This window comes from Carassius gibelio, chromosome A5, assembly GCF_023724105.1.
Source record: "Carassius gibelio isolate Cgi1373 ecotype wild population from Czech Republic chromosome A5, carGib1.2-hapl.c, whole genome shotgun sequence".
NCBI lineage: Eukaryota > Metazoa > Chordata > Actinopteri > Cypriniformes > Cyprinidae > Carassius > Carassius gibelio.
In genome coordinates, this window is record NC_068375.1 from 29,527,420 (window position 1) to 29,550,717 (window position 23,298).

The 23,298-nt window shown below is 37.5% G+C and overlaps 1 protein-coding gene and 1 long non-coding RNA gene across 4 annotated transcripts; both read left to right on the plus strand.

Moving 5' to 3' along the window:
• Positions 1-21: 21 nt before the first annotated feature.
• On the plus strand, positions 22-6,488 carry LOC128010872 (diphthine methyltransferase). Of its 3 annotated transcripts, none has more exons than XM_052593046.1 (9): positions 22-377; positions 469-605; positions 926-1,013; positions 3,361-3,455; positions 3,539-3,696; positions 4,265-4,337; positions 4,484-4,549; positions 5,169-5,341; positions 5,807-6,488. In XM_052593046.1, exons 1-9 carry the CDS (start codon positions 237-239, stop codon positions 6,226-6,228), a joined length of 1,353 nt encoding a protein of 450 aa, XP_052449006.1. In that variant the 5' UTR covers positions 22-236; the 3' UTR covers positions 6,229-6,488. The 3 variants fall into 3 exon arrangements, with proteins under 3 accessions (XP_052449006.1, XP_052449007.1, XP_052449008.1); XM_052593047.1 differs by having other exon boundaries at positions 3,542-3,696; XM_052593048.1 differs by lacking the exon at positions 22-377 and adding an exon at positions 744-837 and having other exon boundaries at positions 477-605.
• Positions 6,489-21,273: 14,785 nt separating this feature from the next.
• LOC128010925 (uncharacterized) lies at positions 21,274-22,891 on the plus strand. Its single transcript, XR_008182455.1, has 3 exons — positions 21,274-21,324; positions 21,453-21,525; positions 22,232-22,891. It is a non-coding gene; the product is annotated as an uncharacterized LOC128010925 (long non-coding RNA).
• Positions 22,892-23,298: the final 407 nt, after the last annotated feature.

The window sequence follows — 23,298 nt, forward strand, 5'->3', positions numbered from 1 at the left end:
TTACCTCGTGAAAACGATAAAAGGCGAAGTTTCACGAAAATGTTTATGAACTGGAATGTATTATTTAGTTTAATTAATATTTGAAAAACATTTCAAATAAATGATATCAATTTAAATTCATAATTAAAATATTTAATGACAGCTGGTCTAGAGTGCTGCATGTATGTGAATTAGGCGTCGCAGACTGATTAACGTTATACGTTCTAAATTGCTTCATGTTATGCCGAGTCGCTTAAATGGGTTGGCAGTCTCGAACCCGAACCCTGCAAGTGTTTGACACGGAATTAAGCGCTGATACCGTGGAGTGGTGCCCATTACCACAGTTCTCTCATGTTCTGGCTTGTGGGACTTACCAACTTCAAAAAGGCGATGATACGGTAACGCAAAAATATTGTTCGACTTTAGTTTGTGGTATTGTGTGGATTAAACTGGTCAGTTTTAGATTGAAACAGTGTTTTCTGTTTGCAGCAAACCGCATTAGACTCTACAGCCCCGAGCAGAATCGGGCGACTTTATCTGTTTGACTGTAATCCGCGCGCGTCGTTCATCCCTCCACTGACTGAGACTCAGCGGATAGACACTCCTGCTCTACTCGATCTCAAATGGTAAGTCAAGCTCACTGTTCATTCTGCTTAATACAATTACGTCACACACTCCGTATGTATACTACTGTATTTTGTGCATTCTGTGTATATATTATGTGTATTGTTTATTGTATGTGATGACATTCATTGATTTTCCAGACCACTTGTCCTATGTAGGCTGAGGCAGAGCAAAGACCCTTGACAGATCGCCAGTAGTAATGGTGTGGGTGCTGAGTCAAATCAAATGCTTTATGTAACTGACCTGGCCAATACACGTGAATTTTGAGTGTTTCCATTTATTTGTATTTTATTTACTTTTTTGTTTATGTTTTATTTCTCAGGTGTCACGTGCCGATATCAGAGCGCCCAATGTTGGGTATGGCCACTGCAAGTGGAGAAATCCAGTTGTACAAGCTTATGGAATCTCAGGTGACAAAACACACTCATGCTGCATGAGGAATTGCAAATTCAAGGACTGCACTAGATTTAATAAAAGTCTAGAATCTCTTTGACACCTATTATTATTTCAACTTACAATTACTAAAGAATGCCACTGGAATTATGTTGGAGATGTATAACCTGAACTCCTGAATGTACAGCCTAGTTATTTTAATTAATGTCAAGCAATGTAAAAATTTAAAGGAATTTTTGTAAGCATTTTTAATTAAGTAAAAATTGTATTAATATTAAAGTGATCAATAATTAAAATATGAATTTTATTATTTATGGCATTTTATTAATTATTATTTTAAAAGAATAGTTCACCAAAAAACATCAATTATGTCATCATTTATTCACCCTCAAGGTTGTTTCAAATTTATATGAATTTCTTTATTTTGCTGAAAACACAAGAAAAAAATGTCTAAGGCCACTAGTATTTCCACAAATGAATTGTTTTTTTTTTTAAGTCAGTTATTTCTATCTTTTTGTGTAGTGTATTTTAAGTGTATTTTTGCCATTCATTTTAATATTCCAGTGAGAATTTTGTTCGCACAAGGAGTCTGACAGCAGCCAGTGCTCCACACAGAGATCTGATCTCACCATCATCAGTCTGTCTGGAATGACATGAAGAAACAGGAAAAAAACTGAGACAGACTCAGTCCAGAAGAGCAATGTCTCCAAAACGCTTCAAGAAACCTATCTGCGAAGCTACCTAAAAAACAATGCGCAAGTGCACCTAGGACAAAAGCTTTTTTTAATGCATAGTGTGGGCACACCAAATGTTGGTTTAATTTAGTTAAGTTAATAGAAGTTAATTAATATAATGTATTTATGGAATTATTTTTGACGGCATCCTCACTTTACAGCATTTTTACACAAGTGCCTAAAACTTTGCACAGTACTGTAGCAGGATTCTTGAAGCATTTTGCAGACGTTGCTAAAGTTATTCTGGATTTATTCTGTCTCAGTTTGTTCTGTTTCTTCATGTCATGATGGAATGGATGACGATGAGATCAGATCTCTGTGTCTCTTTGTGCAAACAAAAATCTCACTGGATTACAATTTATGGCAAAAATAATGTTTGGAAATGTAAACTGATATTTCCTAATAACACACTACACTAAAAGATAGAAATAACAGACTTAAAAAAAAATGTTGGTAAAAATACTAGTGGCCTAAGACTTTTGCACAGTGCTGTATATTGTTATCCAAGCTGTTTCTGGTCCCCATTGACTTCTGTAATATTTTTTATACAATGAAAGTCAATGGGGACCTACAGCTGTTTGGCTACCCACATTCTTCAAAATATCTTCTTTTATATTCAACAGAAGAAAGAAACTTGTACAGGTTTGGAACAAACTGAGAGTGAGTAAATGATGTCAGAATGTAAATTTTTGGGTGAATTATTCCTTTAAATACAGTACAGCCCAAAAGTTTGGACACACCTTCTCATTCAAAGAGTTTTCTTTATTTTCATGACTATGGAAATTGTAGATTCACACTGAAGGCATCAAAACTATGAATTAACACATGTGTAATTATAAATGGAATTATATACATAACAAAAAAGTGTGAAACAACTGAAAATATGTCATTTTCTAGGTTCTTCAAAGTAGCCACCTTTTGCTTTGATTACTGCTTTGCACACTCTCAGCATTCTCTTGATGAGCTTCAAGAGGTATTCACCTGAAATGGTCTTCCAACAGTCTTGAAGGAGTTCCCCGAGAGATGCTTAGCACTTGTTGGCCCTTTTGCCTTCTGTCTGCGGTCCAGCTCACCCCTAAACCATCTCGATTGGGTTCGGGTCCGGTGACTGTGGAGGCCAGGTCATCTGGCGCAGCACCCCATCACTCGCCTTCTTGCTCAAATAGCCCTTGATGCCTTCAGTGTGACTCTACAACTTTCATAGTCATGAAAATAAAGAAAACTCTTTGAATGAGAAGGTGTGTCCAAACTTTTGGTCTGTACTGTATATTAATAATACTATGTATTTTATGGTCAGAACCAGAAAATAACTTTTACACTTTATTTCAAAAGTAAACTTACAAAATCTTAAAATTTATTTTATGTAGTAATGTGTACTGCTATGTTGTTTTTCTAATGTATAATCTTTGCCATGAAATAGCCTGTGAAGCTGATGTGGCAGTAAACTTAAATTGAACTGTAATTTATAATTTAGTCCTGCAGCCTCCTTGGAGGTTTGCTGAGGTACTCTGGTTGAGAACCACTGCTTTAAACACTGTAGGGATTGGTAACTGTGTTAAGATGTTTTACTGCTGACTGTATTTGTACTTCATTAAGCATCTTCTGCCTGTTTGGACTGTGTCTCCAGTAGCAGGGCACCTGTGTTCTGGAGTGTGAGTTGAGCACCGAGTTGGGTCCTGACAGACTGGCCTTGTCTTTAGACTGGTCCACAGGGAGAGGTCAGAGGTAAAGTGCGCTTGTCATCGATGGATTGATGATTTGGCATTGTATCGTCTCTGTATGTAATGGTTACTGTTGTGTTTTTGCAGCAGTGATGTGCGTGTGGTGTCCAGTGACTCGAGTGGCTCTCTCACAGTGCTGTCTCTGGGGGAAGCCAGTTTAACTGCTGTGTGTCAGTGGATAGCTCATGACTTTGAAGCCTGGATCTCAGCATTTAGTTACTGGGATACACAGATTGTTTATTCAGGTATGAGGGTATTTATTTTGATTCTTTGTGACATTCATGGTGACTCTTACTCGGAATTTGTGCTCTGCATTTAACCCATCCAAAGTGCACACATACACAGCAGTGAACACACACCCAGAGCAGTGGGCAGCCATTTATGCTGCGGTGCCCAGGGAGCAGTTGGGGGTTCAGTGCCTTGCTCAAAGGCACCTCAGTCGTGGTATTGCCTGCCTGAGACTCGAACCCACAACCCTAGGGTTAGGAGTCAAATGCTCTAAGCACTAGGCCACAATTTCCCATGTATACAGAGTACAGCAGTGGACCCAGCACGGAGCCTTGTGGGGAGCCAGTGTTGAGTGTAAGAGTGGTGGAGAGATGGGAGTCGTTCTTGACAGATTGTGGATGATTTGTGGGAAAGCCCATAATCTATGTACAGATGTTAGTTGAAAGGCCAAGGTGTAGCAGTTTCCTGATCAGTATGTCTGGTAATATGGTGTTAAAAGCAGAACTGTAATCGATGAAAATCATTTGAACATTGTCCATGATTTTTGATTTGACCATCTTAACCTTTGTGTACCTGCTGTCCCAGGTGGTGATGACTGCAAACTTAAGGGCTGGGATCTGAGAATGGGTCCCTCTTCCCCTTTCTTCACCAGCAAGAGGTCAGACAATAGCTATGTTTTTGTTTTATCCACCAACATTACATTTAGTCTTTATTAAGTTACTGTTTAACTTCATTAATGATTTATATGGCAGTTTCATGGTGTTTATGCAGTCATTGTGAGTAAATACTGCTGTCCTGTCACAGACACACTATGGGAGTATGCAGCATACAGAGTAATCCTCATCGCGAGCACATACTAGCCACTGGAAGGTAAGTGCTGCTCTGTCAAAAACCCCTGGGGTACATCTCTAATATCTTTTTTGCATTTCTGTTTGTTCCAACAAGAAATGTGTTTCCATGACTTTCCAAAAGATACAAAAAAAAACACTCTATAGAAACTGATTATGTGAGTCAGAAGATAGATTTACAAAATTTAGAGTTTACAGCATCTGTATTAAGGTGTGGTCACTTTTTTTATTTTATTTTATTAAACTAATACCAACGTTTGGACTCTCCTTGCTATAGTTTTGGAGTTATAAGTCATTATTTCCGTGTATGTATTTTTGTGTGGAAAAAAAACAAACGTTAATGTTTATATAAATGTTTTTAGCTTTGAAAAATGATCAAGATCATAAAAATATAAACAAAAAATAATAATAGTTTACCAGTTAGCATGTCAGTAGCACAAGAGTTTGTGTCTACTAATTCTGTTCATTAGTGTTTGAACCATTACAGAAAAAATAAACATTTTATGTCTTTCATTTCCGGGTTAAAAAAAAAGGAAAAATGAATGGACTCAAAAGTACACAGCCCCTGTTGGCCAGCGGCGAATTTGCTTGACCACACAATAATGGAAAATTTGACAAAAAAAATTGTGTTTTTCTTGCAGCTATGATGAGAACTTGTTGCTCTGGGACGGGAGGAACATGAAGCAGCCCTTGAGTGAGACTGCAGTGGGTGGAGGTGTGTGGAGACTCAAGTGGCACCCCAGTCAAGAGCATCTTTTGCTAGCTGCATGCATGCATAATGATTTCCACATTCTCCACTGCCAGAAAGCTATGGGTAAGAATTACACTAACTAATGTGCCCCTTTGTTTGTAAATTACAAAATGCACACTACTGATCAAAAGTTTGGGGTCAAGATTAAAAAGAAACAGATATACATGTTCCTATTTCAAATAAATTTTATTTCAAATAAATATTCCCTAAGCACCAAATTGGCATATTAGAATGGTTTCTGAAGGATCATATGACACTGGAGTAATGGCTGCTGAAAATTCAGCTTTGCCCTCATAGGAATAAATGTTATTATTTTTTTTTAAATATGTTAAAAACTGTAATAATATTTACAAATATTACTATTTTAACTGTATTTTTAATCAAATAAATTCAGCCTTGGTGAGCATAAGACTCTTCTTTCAAACATATTAAAAATCTTACCAACCCTTTGAACAACTTTTGAACAGCTGTGTAAATAATTATTGATATTGAATTCTACTCTTTATGCTTTGTTTTTCATGTTTGTAGAGGGACAAGATGCACCATGCCCAGTTCTGGCCTCTTATACTCTACACAACTCATTAGCATATGGAGCAGATTGGTCCAGACTCCCCTTAAGCAACTCCACACCCCCCTCTCCTCAAGAACATCCGCAAACTAGCGTTGGGCTCACAGAATCTGGAGGTCATCTCAGGATCCAGTATGAATCGCCCACTGCCAGCTTTGACACCTCTCTGGAGGATGACTCGGGGCGGTACATACCCGAGCAGTGTTCATTACCAGAAAAAAGTTCAATTCCAGACCCCTTCACCAGCCCTGCTAGAGACTCCCAGTCTCTGTCCTGCCTAATGGCTACCTGCTCCTTCTACGACCACATGATGCATGTGTGGAGATGGGACTGGAGCCCAGAGGAGAAACAGAAGCCGCCTGAACCCGTCCCCTCTTCCTGAGCATAGCCGATATGATGGGCTTTAAAAACCTTTTAAGTTGAGGTTATTTGGACCTGCACATTTCAATGCATTGTGTTGCTGAAACATCTTAGCATTCAGTATATGCAATTTTGAGATGCTCTCTTTATTTCAATTTAGAGCCATTTGTTTTGACTATATATTTTAGCTCGAGAATGTAAAGGACATTTTCTGGTTTTACTCTGAGAACCAGACAAAGGCGTTTTATAACAAATAAACCATAACTATATTAATAATTACAAGTGTTTACATTCCTTTCTTTTGTAAAATTGTGTTTTTTCTGAGGTAGGGGTTTTAATTTTTTTTAAATACCCCAAAATATGATTATATCTTTGCAAGAGGCATCTATATAGTTTATATAAAAAATTATATTATTATATATCCAAAATATAATTTGGACAATATTTAGTTTCTATTTAGGTACACCGTTGTTTTCTTTTTCTATTCTCCATAGTACTGTTTTATTAATTTACTCCATTTAATCAAAAAGTTTTTTTTTTTTTTAAGTATATTTTATATTTTAAGGTTTTTATTATGTAATCTATGATCTAATGTATAATTATATAAATTTTTGACAGTATATGTCTAAAGTATTATTTGGAAAATCTTCAGTTTCTTGCAAGCTGCATAGTTATGTGTTCTTAATCATAGTGCTGTTATAGTACTATAATTATTTTATTTTTCTGTAAATATTTCCATTGACCCCAACCCCAATTTGAAAACCCCTAATTTACAAAATTATTCACTGGCAATATATCAGTTTTGCCAAGGGTTGGACCATTTCCATTCCAGTAGTTTTGAAGAATATCCAGATGAAGAGCTAAATATGAATATGACACCAATTCATTGGAAAGTTTAAGAAAACATCACACACTTGTTTACAGTCCATCAATAAATCACTGAAACACAAAGTCCATTTGACGAACAAAGATCTTGGGATGCAGCTTGAACAGCTTCCCCTATTGTATTTTCTTAGTTACATTACTTCTGAAATTAATTATATTTTTAACAATGTTACACAATTTATCTCACATTGTTTGAATGAGATATATAAACTAAATGCATTTTTACAGTAGTAACACATTTTTTTTTAGTAATTATGTTATTTGGGCATAAACTGGTTGCTACAGTGTGCTAAAGAGTTCTATTTATATAACTCTTATATTTATGATATCCAGGTTTTAAGGTTTTGAGTTTTTCATCAAACGTTTTTCTTTTGATTTTCCAGGAGAAGATTACGTTTCTAGGTCCTAAATATTGATTCAGAAAAACAGACAAAGTCATGTTTTATGGCAGGAAGATAATGAGAAAGGCACCAGAACTTGTTACTTTGGCTGGAAAATACCTAGTTCCATGTGTTGCTGTCAAAACAACACTATGGTTAATATGATGGTCATGGGATGATATTTGGAGTGTTGTTATTTGTGGCCATTTAGGTCCAAACCTTGTCCTTACCAGCCAACTCAGGTCCAGTATCTCAAAAGCGATCCAGAAAAAGAAAAAAGTTCTATCAATAGCTTGCAATTGATCAGAATCCTGAATCCTTCAGCCGAAAGAGAAGCAGATCTGACTGAATTTGACCTGGAGAACTTTCACCTGCTCTCTAGGTCCTGTTTATGCTGAAAAAATGTGAGGTTGGAACCTTGTCCTGCCAACCTACAAGAGATATAATTTCCAAAATAAACAGTGCATAGAATTCAAGCTCCAGTGGTCTGGCAGTGCTGTTCGGCAGCTAATGTGTTCTGAGTCATTTTGAGAAGCCTCTGATATATGGTGTTTGTGCAGCTGCAGCAAGGTAAAGGATTATTCTGCCCAGGTGACATTGATGACAGTATCTTTGTGGTGCAGGACGGGGGTCTTGATCTGTACTTCCATGAGAATGTAAGAGCCAAACAATATACCTCTTGTGAATCTATTCTACTGAAAATGTGTTGTTTTCCGTCTATTATATAGATTTATGACTAATTGTATTTTTGTTTCTCTGGCTCAGGATGAGGCTGAGGTTGTGGTGAAGCATATTTTTCCTGGAGACAGTGTTCACAGTCTTCTCAGCATCTTTGATGTCATAACTGTAAAACCTATATGGCCTTTTTTTTGTCTGCTCAATATGCAAATGCCTGTAATCTGACCCCCTGTTTAGTAACCATGGTAATTTCACTGAAGAAGCAGAACTTTTCTAATCTTGAGTCAGGAATTAAGAATTAAGAAGTTTCTGTAATGCAGCTGGACCCCATCCACTTTTATTAACTAACCATTCTCCAAAACTATTTCTGTGTGATTTAGCTACTCATTTTCGTCTCTTATCTGTGCAAACTCCCACTTTCCTCTTTTTCTGTCAGAGAGAGATGTATCGGCGGGTATTTGAGAAGCCTCCCGAATTGTATTCTGAATTCTCGCGTCTGGCTCGAATCCTGACAGGGAACGCTATCGCTGGTACTGTGAGGAGGGTGGGGGGCAGGTACAAAATTGCCCACAACCCCTGTTTGCTCTGCCTCGTCAGTTAAATACTAGCCCCGCCCTTAATTCATGCTATTGGTTAATCCAGAAGTTCACTTCATGTCACTCAAGCAATTTTTTCAAAGCATCACAGGAACAGTGTTCACACTCGTTCAGAAAGTCTACCAACAAATGACTTTTAAACAGTGATGAAATTGATTGTTTAATGAAAACTCCTCACTTTATCTTTAAAGTGCTTTATAAAAAGATACTAATATCACACAATCCACAAGCCAATGTGTGAATATGGAAACACACCTGCAGAGGCTGAATCATTTGAGCATTGAGTGAGGTGGGGATCTCTGTGGATCTGATTGGTGGCACTTCCATCAGTTCTTTGATAGGAGCACTCTATGCTGAAGAGCAAAGTGTCAGTCATATTACAGTTAGGGCATGTCAGGGCCATGGTGAGACCTTTAGGCAATGAACACTAACATTCATACTGTACATGTAGAACCATCAATTGAGTTTTTTTTTTTTTTTTTGTGCACAACAGGATTTTGGACCTTATATTTGGGATTATAGGCCATTTTTGGATCGAAGCAATTGGCAATGTTTTAGTTTTATTTGGCCTAATAAAAGTTCATAGTTGTCTGAATTCCTGGTTGATTGTTTAAAACTAGATATCTAGTACCTTGCATGATGAGAAGGTTTTTTAATAAAAAAAAAAAAATTGTTTATTTATTTTTTTGAAATGAGAGTTCATTGTACTACGACAACACGAATTAGACATGTTAAACTAGAGGTACATGAAATATCTGGACCTGCAGTCTCTTTCTCAAAAGTGGAGCAGTCATGGTAAAACTTATTTTCAGGACCTTGGACAAGGCCTTAAAGGTGCCATCTGTAATGTTTGGCAAAAAAAATCAAGTCATAATACGGTACATACCCGAGCAGTGTTCATTACCAGAAAAAAGTTCAATTCCAGACCCCTTCACCAGCCCTGCTAGAGACTCCCAGTCTCTGTCCTGCCTAATGGCTACCTGCTCCTTCTACGACCACATGATGCATGTGTGGAGATGGGACTGGAGCCCAGAGGAGAAACAGAAGCCGCCTGAACCCGTCCCCTCTTCCTGAGCATAGCCGATATGATGGGCTTTAAAAACCTTTTAAGTTGAGGTTATTTGGACCTGCACATTTCAATGCATTGTGTTGCTGAAACATCTTAGCATTCAGTATATGCAATTTTGAGATGCTCTCTTTATTTCAATTTAGAGCCATTTGTTTTGACTATATATTTTAGCTCGAGAATGTAAAGGACATTTTCTGGTTTTACTCTGAGAACCAGACAAAGGCGTTTTATAACAAATAAACCATAACTATATTAATAATTACAAGTGTTTACATTCCTTTCTTTTGTAAAATTGTGTTTTTTCTGAGGTAGGGGTTTTAATTTTTTTTAAATACCCCAAAATATGATTATATCTTTGCAAGAGGCATCTATATAGTTTATATAAAAAATTATATTATTATATATCCAAAATATAATTTGGACAATATTTAGTTTCTATTTAGGTACACCGTTGTTTTCTTTTTCTATTCTCCATAGTACTGTTTTATTAATTTACTCCATTTAATCAAAAAGTTTTTTTTTTTTTTAAGTATATTTTATATTTTAAGGTTTTTATTATGTAATCTATGATCTAATGTATAATTATATAAATTTTTGACAGTATATGTCTAAAGTATTATTTGGAAAATCTTCAGTTTCTTGCAAGCTGCATAGTTATGTGTTCTTAATCATAGTGCTGTTATAGTACTATAATTATTTTATTTTTCTGTAAATATTTCCATTGACCCCAACCCCAATTTGAAAACCCCTAATTTACAAAATTATTCACTGGCAATATATCAGTTTTGCCAAGGGTTGGACCATTTCCATTCCAGTAGTTTTGAAGAATATCCAGATGAAGAGCTAAATATGAATATGACACCAATTCATTGGAAAGTTTAAGAAAACATCACACACTTGTTTACAGTCCATCAATAAATCACTGAAACACAAAGTCCATTTGACGAACAAAGATCTTGGGATGCAGCTTGAACAGCTTCCCCTATTGTATTTTCTTAGTTACATTACTTCTGAAATTAATTATATTTTTAACAATGTTACACAATTTATCTCACATTGTTTGAATGAGATATATAAACTAAATGCATTTTTACAGTAGTAACACATTTTTTTTTAGTAATTATGTTATTTGGGCATAAACTGGTTGCTACAGTGTGCTAAAGAGTTCTATTTATATAACTCTTATATTTATGATATCCAGGTTTTAAGGTTTTGAGTTTTTCATCAAACGTTTTTCTTTTGATTTTCCAGGAGAAGATTACGTTTCTAGGTCCTAAATATTGATTCAGAAAAACAGACAAAGTCATGTTTTATGGCAGGAAGATAATGAGAAAGGCACCAGAACTTGTTACTTTGGCTGGAAAATACCTTGTTCCATGTGTTGCTGTCAAAACAACACTATGGTTAATATGATGGTCATGGGATGATATTTGGAGTGTTGTTATTTGTGGCCATTTAGGTCCAAACCTTGTCCTTACCAGCCAACTCAGGTCCAGTATCTCAAAAGCGATCCAGAAAAAGAAAAAAGTTCTATCAATAGCTTGCAATTGATCAGAATCCTGAATCCTTCAGCCGAAAGAGAAGCAGATCTGACTGAATTTGACCTGGAGAACTTTCACCTGCTCTCTAGGTCCTGTTTATGCTGAAAAAATGTGAGGTTGGAACCTTGTCCTGCCAACCTACAAGAGATATAATTTCCAAAATAAACAGTGCATAGAATTCAAGCTCCAGTGGTCTGGCAGTGCTGTTCGGCAGCTAATGTGTTCTGAGTCATTTTGAGAAGCCTCTGATATATGGTGTTTGTGCAGCTGCAGCAAGGTAAAGGATTATTCTGCCCAGGTGACATTGATGACAGTATCTTTGTGGTGCAGGACGGGGGTCTTGATCTGTACTTCCATGAGAATGTAAGAGCCAAACAATATACCTCTTGTGAATCTATTCTACTGAAAATGTGTTGTTTTCCGTCTATTATATAGATTTATGACTAATTGTATTTTTGTTTCTCTGGCTCAGGATGAGGCTGAGGTTGTGGTGAAGCATATTTTTCCTGGAGACAGTGTTCACAGTCTTCTCAGCATCTTTGATGTCATAACTGTAAAACCTATATGGCCTTTTTTTTGTCTGCTCAATATGCAAATGCCTGTAATCTGACCCCCTGTTTAGTAACCATGGTAATTTCACTGAAGAAGCAGAACTTTTCTAATCTTGAGTCAGGAATTAAGAATTAAGAAGTTTCTGTAATGCAGCTGGACCCCATCCACTTTTATTAACTAACCATTCTCCAAAACTATTTCTGTGTGATTTAGCTACTCATTTTCGTCTCTTATCTGTGCAAACTCCCACTTTCCTCTTTTTCTGTCAGAGAGAGATGTATCGGCGGGTATTTGAGAAGCCTCCCGAATTGTATTCTGAGTTCTCGCGTCTGGCTCGAATCCTGACAGGGAACGCTATCGCTGGTACTGTGAGGAGGGTGGGGGGCAGGTACAAAATTGCCCACAACCCCTGTTTGCTCTGCCTCGTCAGTTAAATACTAGCCCCGCCCTTAATTCATGCTATTGGTTAATCCAGAAGTTCACTTCATGTCACTCAAGCAATTTTTTCAAAGCATCACAGGAACAGTGTTCACACTCGTTCAGAAAGTCTACCAACAAATGACTTTTAAACAGTGATGAAATTGATTGTTTAATGAAAACTCCTCACTTTATCTTTAAAGTGCTTTATAAAAAGATACTAATATCACACAATCCACAAGCCAATGTGTGAATATGGAAACACACCTGCAGAGGCTGAATCATTTGAGCATTGAGTGAGGTGGGGATCTCTGTGGATCTGATTGGTGGCACTTCCATCAGTTCTTTGATAGGAGCACTCTATGCTGAAGAGCAAAGTGTCAGTCATATTACAGTTAGGGCATGTCAGGGCCATGGTGAGACCTTTAGGCAATGAACACTAACATTCATACTGTACATGTAGAACCATCAATTGAGTTTTTTTTTTTTTTTTTGTGCACAACAGGATTTTGGACCTTATATTTGGGATTATAGGCCATTTTTGGATCGAAGCAATTGGCAATGTTTTAGTTTTATTTGGCCTAATAAAAGTTCATAGTTGTCTGAATTCCTGGTTGATTGTTTAAAACTAGAAATCTAGTACCTTGCATGATGAGAAGGTTTTTTAATAAAAAAAAAAAAATTGTTTATTTATTTTTTTGAAATGAGAGTTCATTGTACTACGACAACACGAATTAGACATGTTAAACTAGAGGTACATGAAATATCTGGACCTGCAGTCTCTTTCTCAAAAGTGGAGCAGTCATGGTAAAACTTATTTTCAGGACCTTGGACAAGGCCTTAAAGGTGCCATCTGTAATGTTTGGCAAAAAAAATCAAGTCATACCCCACATTCCATACCAGAAGGGGGCAGTATGCCTCAATAAAGTGAATTGGTCTCTAGAGTAACAAACGAGAAACGGCATAGTCTCTATGCTCCGCCCCTACTTTCACAACAACACTACAGCCATAGCCGAAGCCTAACTGTGCGTTCACACCGCCAGCGTCTAGAGCGTCAAAAATCGCTCTTGCCGCTCTGCTCACGACGCTGCAGAAAGATTTGTGAGCGCTCAGATTAAATATTGTTGTGGACGAAATATTAGGATCCTTTACTTAAAATGAACAATCTCAGACACCTTGGTCCACGTATCACTTATTTTTTTATGTCCCTGTAGGCAAACAGGTACACATCATAGATTAATACAAACGCTAAACAGCAATAATCAACCTGTCCTTTATTCTGCTTGAGAACTAATGTGCCAACTCTCAAGCATTCACCGTGAGACACACGCAATTGACTCTTTTCACACGCTTTCACGCCACACATCAATTGTGACAGAGCAGGTTAGTTATGATACATAGGGCTGTGCAAAAAATCGAACACAGTAATCTCTACACAGAGCCGTTGTTAACTGAGAAGATGCGCTAATAAACGCTGAAAATTAAGTGGATTTGCGCATCTTCTCTATTAACAATGGCTCTGTGTTGTAACAGCTGCTCTATGTGAAATCACGCACCTGATGGAATTTACCGCTGATTATAGAACCGGCTTTACTGACGAGATGCGCATTAACGATCGGCCGATCGTGATCGGAGCACCCCTAGTCAGGAATTCACTGAAGTCTGCAGTTTATATCAATTCTGTGAGGAGGAATGCTTCATAAAGCTGTGAGGCTGATCCAGTGGCGTAGCCACGGGTGTGCCAGGGTGCCTGTGCCACCCACAGTGGCAGCTGGCACACCTAAAAATAGATGCAGAATTATTTGTTATAGTCTCAATAAAAAATGTTTACTAAACTTGGGCTATTGTTGTTTACTTAGAATATATATATATATTTTTTGTTCGTGACTCGGTTGATTCAGATCGGCACTTCGGAGCCTGTTCGTGACTCTGTTGATTCAGATCGGCACATCGGAGCCTGTTCGCGACTCGGTTGATTCAGATCGGCGCTTCGGAGCCTGTTCGCGACTCGGTTGATTCAGATCGGCGCTTCGGAGCCTGTTCGCGACTCGGTTGATTCAGATCGGCGCTTCGGAGCCTGTTCGCGACTCTGTTGATTCAGATCCGCGCTTCGGAGCCTGTTCGCGACTCGGTTGATTCAGATCGGCACATCGGAGCCTGTTCGCGACTCGGTTGATTCAGATCGGCGCTTCGGAGCCTGTTCGCGACTCTGTTGATTCAGATCGGCGCTTCGGAGCCTGTTCGCGACTCTGTTGATTCAGATCGGCGCTTCGGAGCCTGTTCGCGACTCTGTTGATTCAGATCGGCGCTTCGGAGCCTGTTCGCGACTCTGTTGATTCAGATCGGCGCTTCGGAGCCTGTTCGCGACTCGGTTGATTCAGATCGGCACTCGGAGCCTGTTCGCGACTCTGTTGATTCAGATCGGCGCTTCGGAGCCTGTTCGCGACTCGGTTGATTCAGATCGGCACTCGGAGCCTGTTCGAGACTCGGTTGATTCAGATCGGCACTTCGGAGCCTGTTCGCGACTCGGTTGATTCAGATCGGCACTTCGGAGCCTGTTTGAGATTTTTTTAAATTCAGATCTGGACATCGAAGCAGGAAGTGTTTGTCAAACAGTTAATTGGTGATAAATTAATATTTGGACTTGAGGCTTTTTTTACCTGTCGATTCAGCATATACATGGACCAACACAAAAAAGGTGGACACACTCTAGACGGGTGTGCCAGGTAGGGTGACCACCCGTTCTGCGTAGCGCGTGCGCGCACAGCGTTTGAAGCCCAATACATGCGTCCCACAAATTGAGACTGTGTCACGCATAATCAATGCTTGCTCAAAAAAAGTTGGTCGCTATATCTGGAGTCACCAACCCGTCGATCGCGGTAGACAAGTCGATCTTGGAAGCATTTTAAGTCGATCGCGAAGATTTTTCAAAATCTGAGAAAAAAAAAGGTGTGAGCCTCCGGTGCGAGTTGACTGCGCACGCACCTCCCGAAACAGATGAGACATTTATACTTGACACAACTGTTTTAGACTGAAAACCAGACCATACAACTGATTTAGACGCGGGTGCCGTTGTGATGAGATGTACTAATATCCGTCTGCTCGGGCATGATTGTTTTAGGCATGTAATTGATTGATTATTGAGGTAATAGGGATGGCACGGTTCGCTGAAAAAAAAAACCGTTCGGTTCACCACACACGGTGAAAAAAAAAACCCTGGACAAATCATTCACTCTTGTTCAACGCGAATGCTGTATATGAGCCGTAATTTATTCCGTCATCACCTGGGTGCTGCTGATATCTGTGTTTAAACTAAACTAATTTAAGCTTTGTCAGTTTAAACATTTAAGAGCCAGAGGCAGCGAGTTCGCGCGCGGAGTGAGAAGATATGTGCATGCGCTCATCCGAAGCGAACAAACCTGCGCCTCGGCACGCGCGCAAATATAAGATCTATATTGAGCAGCTACAATTCATTTTAATCCTATAATTATGTATTATAATTTATTTAAAGTGAATAAATTCTAATGAAAAATAAACATAATGAAATAGCTAAAGTTCAAAATTATCTTATTTGGAAGAAGATTATTACATTTAACAATTAACTACATTTTGACACGACCTGCAAATTAACACTAGGAGTATTGTTGGACGGAAGCAGTGTGACAAAAATACTATCCCATAATTTTGCACAGTAATCTGACAATAGATGTGTCACACCCAGATTTGCATATGCACACCCAGAGTCTCTTTTCTGGCTACACTACTGGGCTGATCTTTTCACGTCCAAACACATCACATTAGGTATCTAAAGAAAATCTGCATGGGTAGTTAACAAATATTGTATATCCATTAACCTTTTTTTCAGAATCAAGATTTTAAGATTAAAATGTATGCAATGGGGCCATAAAGTTTAGTAAAACTTTTAAGTGAATCTAATTTATAGTAATTTTTTTGTGTTTGCAATAGCAAATTATTGACCTGCAGAACAGTTTAAGTAAGAAAAATTATAATAATTTTGGCATTGTCACAAATTTACATTGTTAGTGACAATTACATAATTATTTTCCAGGTTTAAATTGATGTGGTCTCAGCTGGGAGCTCATTTGGCTCATACTGTATATAGAAAATTTATAATATATGATTAATTTTCATATACACTACTAGTCAAAATATTTTTTTTAAACGTGTTTGTAAGGAGTCCCTTATGCTCACCAACGCTGCATTTTTTTTTTTTTTGTAAAACAGTTATTTGTAAAATATTACTTGTGAATTATTGAAATAATTCCTATCCTTGCGGGGGACTCTCCATAGGCGTAATGGTTTTTATATTGTACAAATTGTACTTTCTATCGCCCTACACGTAAACCTACCCCTCACAGAAAACTAAGTGCATTTTTACAATCTCAAACAAACTCATTCGGTATGATTCATAAGCTTCTGTACCCATGAGTTGGTGTGTATTCAGGTTTAAGTCCCCACCAGTATAGAAAAAGCATGTAGACATACACACACACACACACACATGCAGTGTACAGTATACCTTTTTTGACAATGTTGCTTACCACTAGGAGGCAGCACACTCCAGACTAGTGTCTTGTGGAACCTCTGAGCTACAAAGAGAAGTGGAAGGCAAGTACATTCTCCTCTCTGTTTGTCTGAGGTCTGGACTCCTGCCAGCACAGCTCATGCACCCCATCTCCCCCCAATCTCCCGATCCAATCTCCAGGCCCTGATATATATCATCTCAGAGGATAGATCTTTGTATTAAGTCTTCTGTCTATTTGATTCCACATGACATTTCTAGCACCAGTGGGCCTTCAGAAGCATGGGGGGATGGTACTAGTGGGAAAAAGAGGGGCTGCTTTGTGTTCACTTAATTACATCACCTAACATTTCTTTCTCTAGATTATGTTTCACGCAGGCATCTGTACCAGCTCCCATCCAAGGCTTCCCCCAGACCCCTCACTCATGGTCCTGTTCAACAGAACATTCTCCAACAAAACCTCAAAGGAAAAAAGCACATCAGTCAGGTTAAGTGTGGACAGATTCTTACTCATGTGCCGTATATACGTACAGGATATAGGTATGAGAGCATAAATTTTAAGAGGTTTGTCTTTTCATGTCCGATCTGCATATGTTTATGCTTCGATTTGGCATATGTCACATTTTTCATACATACAGTAACCTGTGGGTCACCAGAGGAATTCGACCCAGTCTTATACTTGAACTTGATATATATAGTTCCTGCTTCTGAAAGCTCAGAGTTTGCCCAAGAAAAAACAACAGTCTGTGGAACTTTTTTTTTTTTTATCTGTATCATATAGAGCAGAAAGGAACTTTTCCACCTGGGATATCTCCACTTTTTTATACTAACTCTCCTCTTTTGTCTGAGTTTGGCTCAATTTTTTTTAATGAATTGATTATGGCCAGGTGAGCCGATTGTTTATATTTAAGTGACACAAAGTCTTTCCAACACAGTGTACAGAACACACAGGCAACTTTGCCAACACTTAGTTTAGAACAAATTGCCCTCTTTTCAGCAAATCCTTGTTTCAGGAAGTGCCAAGAAGTGCTCAATGTTTGCACCAGAAACTCAATTAACAATAGAGGTGACCACAAAGAGCATTCATTGGGGGCACTTTTAAAGTTTACACAATCATTTCAAGGCTATAGAGTATGTTTAACAACATAACAACAGATGAAAAGAAACAGGACATAGAGGAAATCTTTAGTTGGAATGGTAAATAATCAAAAGGTGTCTTATAGAAATATTCCAGGTTCAGTATAAATTAAGCTTAATTTTATAGTATAATGTTGAAAGGAAACATTATTGTATTGCGGCGAGGTACTTAGTGTAGAAGTGAACGGGGCCAATTGTTAATGGATTGCCAAGCAGAAACATTTTGTCTGCATAAACCACAAACCCTTTCTTTCAAGAGACTGAGTTTTACTCTGATGTCATCATAATACAGAAGAAAAGATCTAGTGCTACTGCCATTACAATGCAACTTTAAGGTAGTTGCTGTAAAGGTGGTCATTTTAGGGTTTTAGGCTGTTTTTTTTTTTGTTTTTTTGGAAAATTAAAAATTGGACAAGCTTTGCACAGAAATAATTTGCAAGTAATTTGTGTTTTTTTTTTCACACTAAAATCATGTTAACACATATTGTTTGCATCTCATGGCTATGCTTTTGAAGCAGTGAGTATTTTAACATTTATAGTTTGGTTCCATTGACATGTATCTCACTATAACTCAAGCTGAAATTGCTTTAAAATTTTAAGTCAAATTTATTTTTATATAACTTTTCTTAATACACATAGTTTCAAATCAGCTTTGCAGAAAATCATGATGTTAATGATTGATCTTCTTCATGCCTTATAGTCACAATTGAGCAGATTAGAGCTTGGCAATAATTTGGATTTTACATTTTGTTTACATAATGCCACATCAATATCAAATGAGCTTTGCATTTCTCAGTAGAGATAAAGACAGAGGATCAAGCTGCAAAACAAGATCAAACAGGAGGTGTTGAAATCACACTCTCTCACTGTAAATTTTATTTTTTTTGTTTCTTTTTGACCATATCTGAAAGCAGGAATAAAGCCTTTTCGATAAAACATAGCATATGATGCACTAATATCTACACATTCTGCTAGTTCATTTTTGCTCTTCATTTGAGTCCAAATGTAGTCAAACATGTCAAACTATGATGAGTGGCATCCCCTCAACACCTGCAGATCTTGGACACTAGTGTGATTGATGCCCCTGCTCCGTGCTTTGCTTATTTCTCTGGCTGTCAGGGGGTCCGCCAAGCGCAGTCACCTCGACCTCAGATACAGATGAGTGGGCTGGAGTCCGTCCTGCCTGCTGAGCCGGGTGTTTAGCTTGGACGTGGACCACAGTTTTGCGGTTTTCAGAAACCCTTTAGTTCCCCTTTTTCACCAGGCAGAGGAGAGGTTAGAGTAAACCATGTTCCCGAGGTTCTCGTTCTGTATCGTTCTCTTCCCTTGCCCCGTTCTGGATGCTATCCAGACGTTAGACTGGGCTTTGTCTTTTGGAGGAGGTTTTCATGTTATGGCAGTATAATGACTCATTAAGTCATCTGAAGTGTAAGCTTGAGAAGAGGCAAGACCAATGCGGTAAAGAATGCCTTAGCACTTATGATTATTTATCATTTATAATAGGGGTCCACCGAATAACTAATATAAAAAAACAAAACAACCCATAAAACTGTCAAACTCATTTGAAATGATCTTTAGTATAAAAGGTATTATAAGGTTCTTTATTGGCACCTGCACTCTAACAAATGTGAGAAACAAAATTTACCTTTGGGGCACAACAGTTTGTCATTGGGGCAATACCATTACCCTAATTACATCTATTCAAAGAAGTATACTTCAAGGCAACTAAGTATATGCAACTTTTAGGGATAGATAAGGGCAAAGTTGCCCCTTTAAGGGTACTGCAAGTGACAAGATGTTGTGCGAAATCTTTAAGGGTAGATTTTTGACAGCATGGCTCCACTAATTTTTCCATTGCACAAAAGGCCCTTAGATTTTTAAACTGTTCTACATTTTTTTTTTAAGTTGTTTTGAACTGATAACTAAAAGGTGGAGTTTGTATAAATAAAAATTGAAAATATTTATTCTAAGGTTTACAGTACATATATATATATATATACACTCTAAAAAACGCTGGGTTGTTTTTTCAACCCAACTGCTGGGTTGAGGCCGTTGGATAGGACTTTGGGATGTTTTAACCCAAGTTTGGGTTGAAAATAACTCTCTTTTTTAACCCAGCGGTCTGGGTTGAGGACGCGGACGTGAAGGAGAGCACGCACGTCACGTCAAAATCGTACGTCTCCAGTGCGAGCAGCCGCCATTTTCTCAGCGTGATAGAAGCGAGAAGCGAGTGAAAGACTATGGTAAGTAAATATTCAAAATGTAAAGTTATCTTTTATTGTTTACCTGGTTGTATGTAAGGCGGAAGGTTTTATGAAAGGCGGAAACAAAGGAGCTTAACGTTATATATATATATTAAAAAAACGGACGCGGTTTTCGCCTCAGACACGGAGGTCTTAACTGCCTCATGTAACGTTACTGAACGGAGGATGTACTTTTAATATAACGTCTGTGAATGTATTTTGTCATATTTACATAAGATTTTACATTATCTGTACTTTTTGAGGCGTTAACAGACGGTTATGGTCACGGTTACGCTCATGTGAATTTGTCTTTTTTTTTCGCGGTTAAACTGAATGTATGTTTGTCTCCTAAAGGAAACGGCATTGTGTAGTAAAGACTAGCATAATTATTTTGAGGCTGTTGAAGTGGTAACTGTTAAAAGTATGTTTTACATGTAATATTTCTTGTCGAGCTCCTGTCTTCATTGTCCTCGCGCTGAGAGTTAAAGACACAGAAGCTGTTTGTGTGAGGAGTCACAGACCTGTGTGAGGATGAGGAGGAGGTGTTCTTCTGAAGAGAGGGACAGACGGTTTAAGGAGAGTAAACTTCAGAATAACATCAAGTTATCTTTATTATTACTAAGACTAAAATAATGTGTGTTTTTTTTTTTAGATGTTGAAATCCAGAGACAAGATAACTTCATTCTTTTGAGACTTATGTAAGTTAAATTATTATTACTTTTTTTTAGAAAATTAATGTTTCTGTTGTATCCTGCCTGTTAACTTCACATTTTGATGCAAAAACAGTGTGATTTTATATATATATGTATGTATGTATATGTTAATATTTTATTGAAACCATTGATGTCCCTCTTTGCAGAACTCAAACTAACTGGAGTTAAGGACACACAAGTCTGCTTGTGTGAGGAGGTGGTTTTCTCAGCTTCTTCTGAAGAGAGGGAAAGATCGTTTAAGGCAAGTAAACTTCATAATTTCATGTTATCAGTTGTTGTTGTGTTTTACTAAGAGTAAAATGTTTGTTTTTGTAGATGTTAAAAGCAAGAGACATGGGAGAGCATCATTCCTTTGAGATTTTATGTAAGCTATTTTTAGAAAATAATTTTTTCTGTTGTCTCCTGCCGGTTTACTTCACATTTTGATGAAACAACAGTGTGATTACGTGCTCATTTCATTAAGACCATTGATGTCTGTGTTTTTTATTGCAGAAATCAAACCAACTTTGGAGTTGATCATTGATTAGATTTGGAGAGTCATTATTCTTGGTCTTCGCTCTTAGAGGTAAAGTTCACACAAAAAATCATTTACTTGCCCTCAAGTCATTCCAAACCTATAAGACTTTTGTCTGTCTTTACAACATAAATTAATATATTTTTAGTTTTCTCATAATATTTGTTAATCCATTTATAGTTTAGATAATCAGTATTTTCAAGCTTCATAAATATAGAGTTATTGTAGAAGTAAATTCTGATATTTATATATGAATACATCTTAAATTATATGATAGCAAACATGTATGTTCAAAATAAAATACTGGTCTCCCAGACCAGCAATGGAGGACACAAACAGAGAATATTAAATATATTCATACGTTTTCCAAAAAATTAGCAGATTTTGTATGAGTCTGGAAAAACATGGGGAGAGTGAATTATAAACATTTTAATTATTTGGTGAACTAACGGTTTGAAGAGCAGCTCTCCACGTACATGAATATTGTGAGGTATGTGAATGTCATGACTGTTTTAATGTTTCAGTAAAGAAGCTTTCTGAAAGCAATATTTATTCAAACAATATCGCATGTCCTCACACTAGTGCTGCCATTATAGCCTTCTGGAGCGCTGTGGTGGACTGAGACATTAAACAACCGCACAAAGTGTTGAAACTTTAAAACCGATTATTTACCTATCCTTACGGATGTGAATACACCTCTACCTGAAAATGGATAGTTTAATTAAATGTTTAATTTTTTCAAATGTGTTTCTCTTAGGCCACTGATGAAGAACAGGCGGTGACTGGGATGAATCCTGGTCAGAGAGGAGAATCTTCTTTCCCCTAAACTGATGCAGCGGTGGTTTTAAAGGAGGACGCTGCCCTGGATGATGTAGAAGTCGTCACATGCTGTGCTGATGGGGTTTCTTCATGATAACATCAGTTATGCTAAAGAGATCATGAAAATTGACCGTGATGCATGATCTGTATTCATGGACTATGAAACAAACTGTAAGTGTATAATTTGTTAAAAAAAAAAAAGTTAAATGCTTTTTCTGTGTTGTTTAGTAGAAGTTTACACTCTGTCATTCATACACCTGCTCACATTCTTTCACACACACACACACACACACACACATGCGTCTGTTAAATGTTATAATAATCAAAGTTAATGTTGTGATTTATTTGTGTACTGTCATGCCAGAATAGTTGGAAAAAAACTTAACTAATTGTAAATTTATTGTATTTGTTTTCGTATATTTTAATACAATATATACAAGTGAACAAAGTCCAATTTGATCTTAAGTTATATTCATCAAATGTTCAATGCTTTATGAACTCTGTAGCTGTTAATGCCATCCTTTTCTGCATTTCTTCTAACATGTTACTTTTTGACTTTTCTCGTTTTTAATAAATATTTTCCTTTTGATAATTATTATTTGTGTGTAAAAGTGATATTTAAAATGAACAACATTTGTAGGTTTAATGCCTAGCTCAATTTGGGTTAATTTTAACGTAGAAATGCATTGTTTCCCCACATGGCTGCACTCTGCGAGTTTATTTTCTGCCAGCAGGAGGCGCTAAGAGCGAGAGAGGTAGGTTTCTCCGGTAACGGCTGCAGAGCGGTGCTGAGCTCACAAACGCTGCCTTATCAAGCATATGCGAAATGATATCGAACATTTTCTAAATACAGTAGTTTTCCTTCTGAAATACAGTGATAAAAAACACCCGCTCTGTTTTTTTAAACCCTGCAATATAATCATTTTAAACCATAAAAAAGGCAACCCAGCAGGCTGGGTTAAAACAACCCAGCGCTGGGTTCGTCCCTTTTTGACCCAGCGCTGG

Excerpts from the sequence above, each read along its gene's own strand:
- LOC128010872 (XM_052593046.1), top strand. The coding sequence starts at position 237 with ATGGGTTGGCAGTCTCGAACCCGAACCCTGCAAGTGTTTGACACGGAA. Across the intron at positions 606-925 it reads GCTCTACTCGATCTCAAATG|GTGTCACGTGCCGATATCAG; the intron begins GTAAGTCAAGCT and ends TTTATTTCTCAG. Across the intron at positions 3,697-4,264 it reads TACACAGATTGTTTATTCAG|GTGGTGATGACTGCAAACTT; the intron begins GTATGAGGGTAT and ends CTGCTGTCCCAG.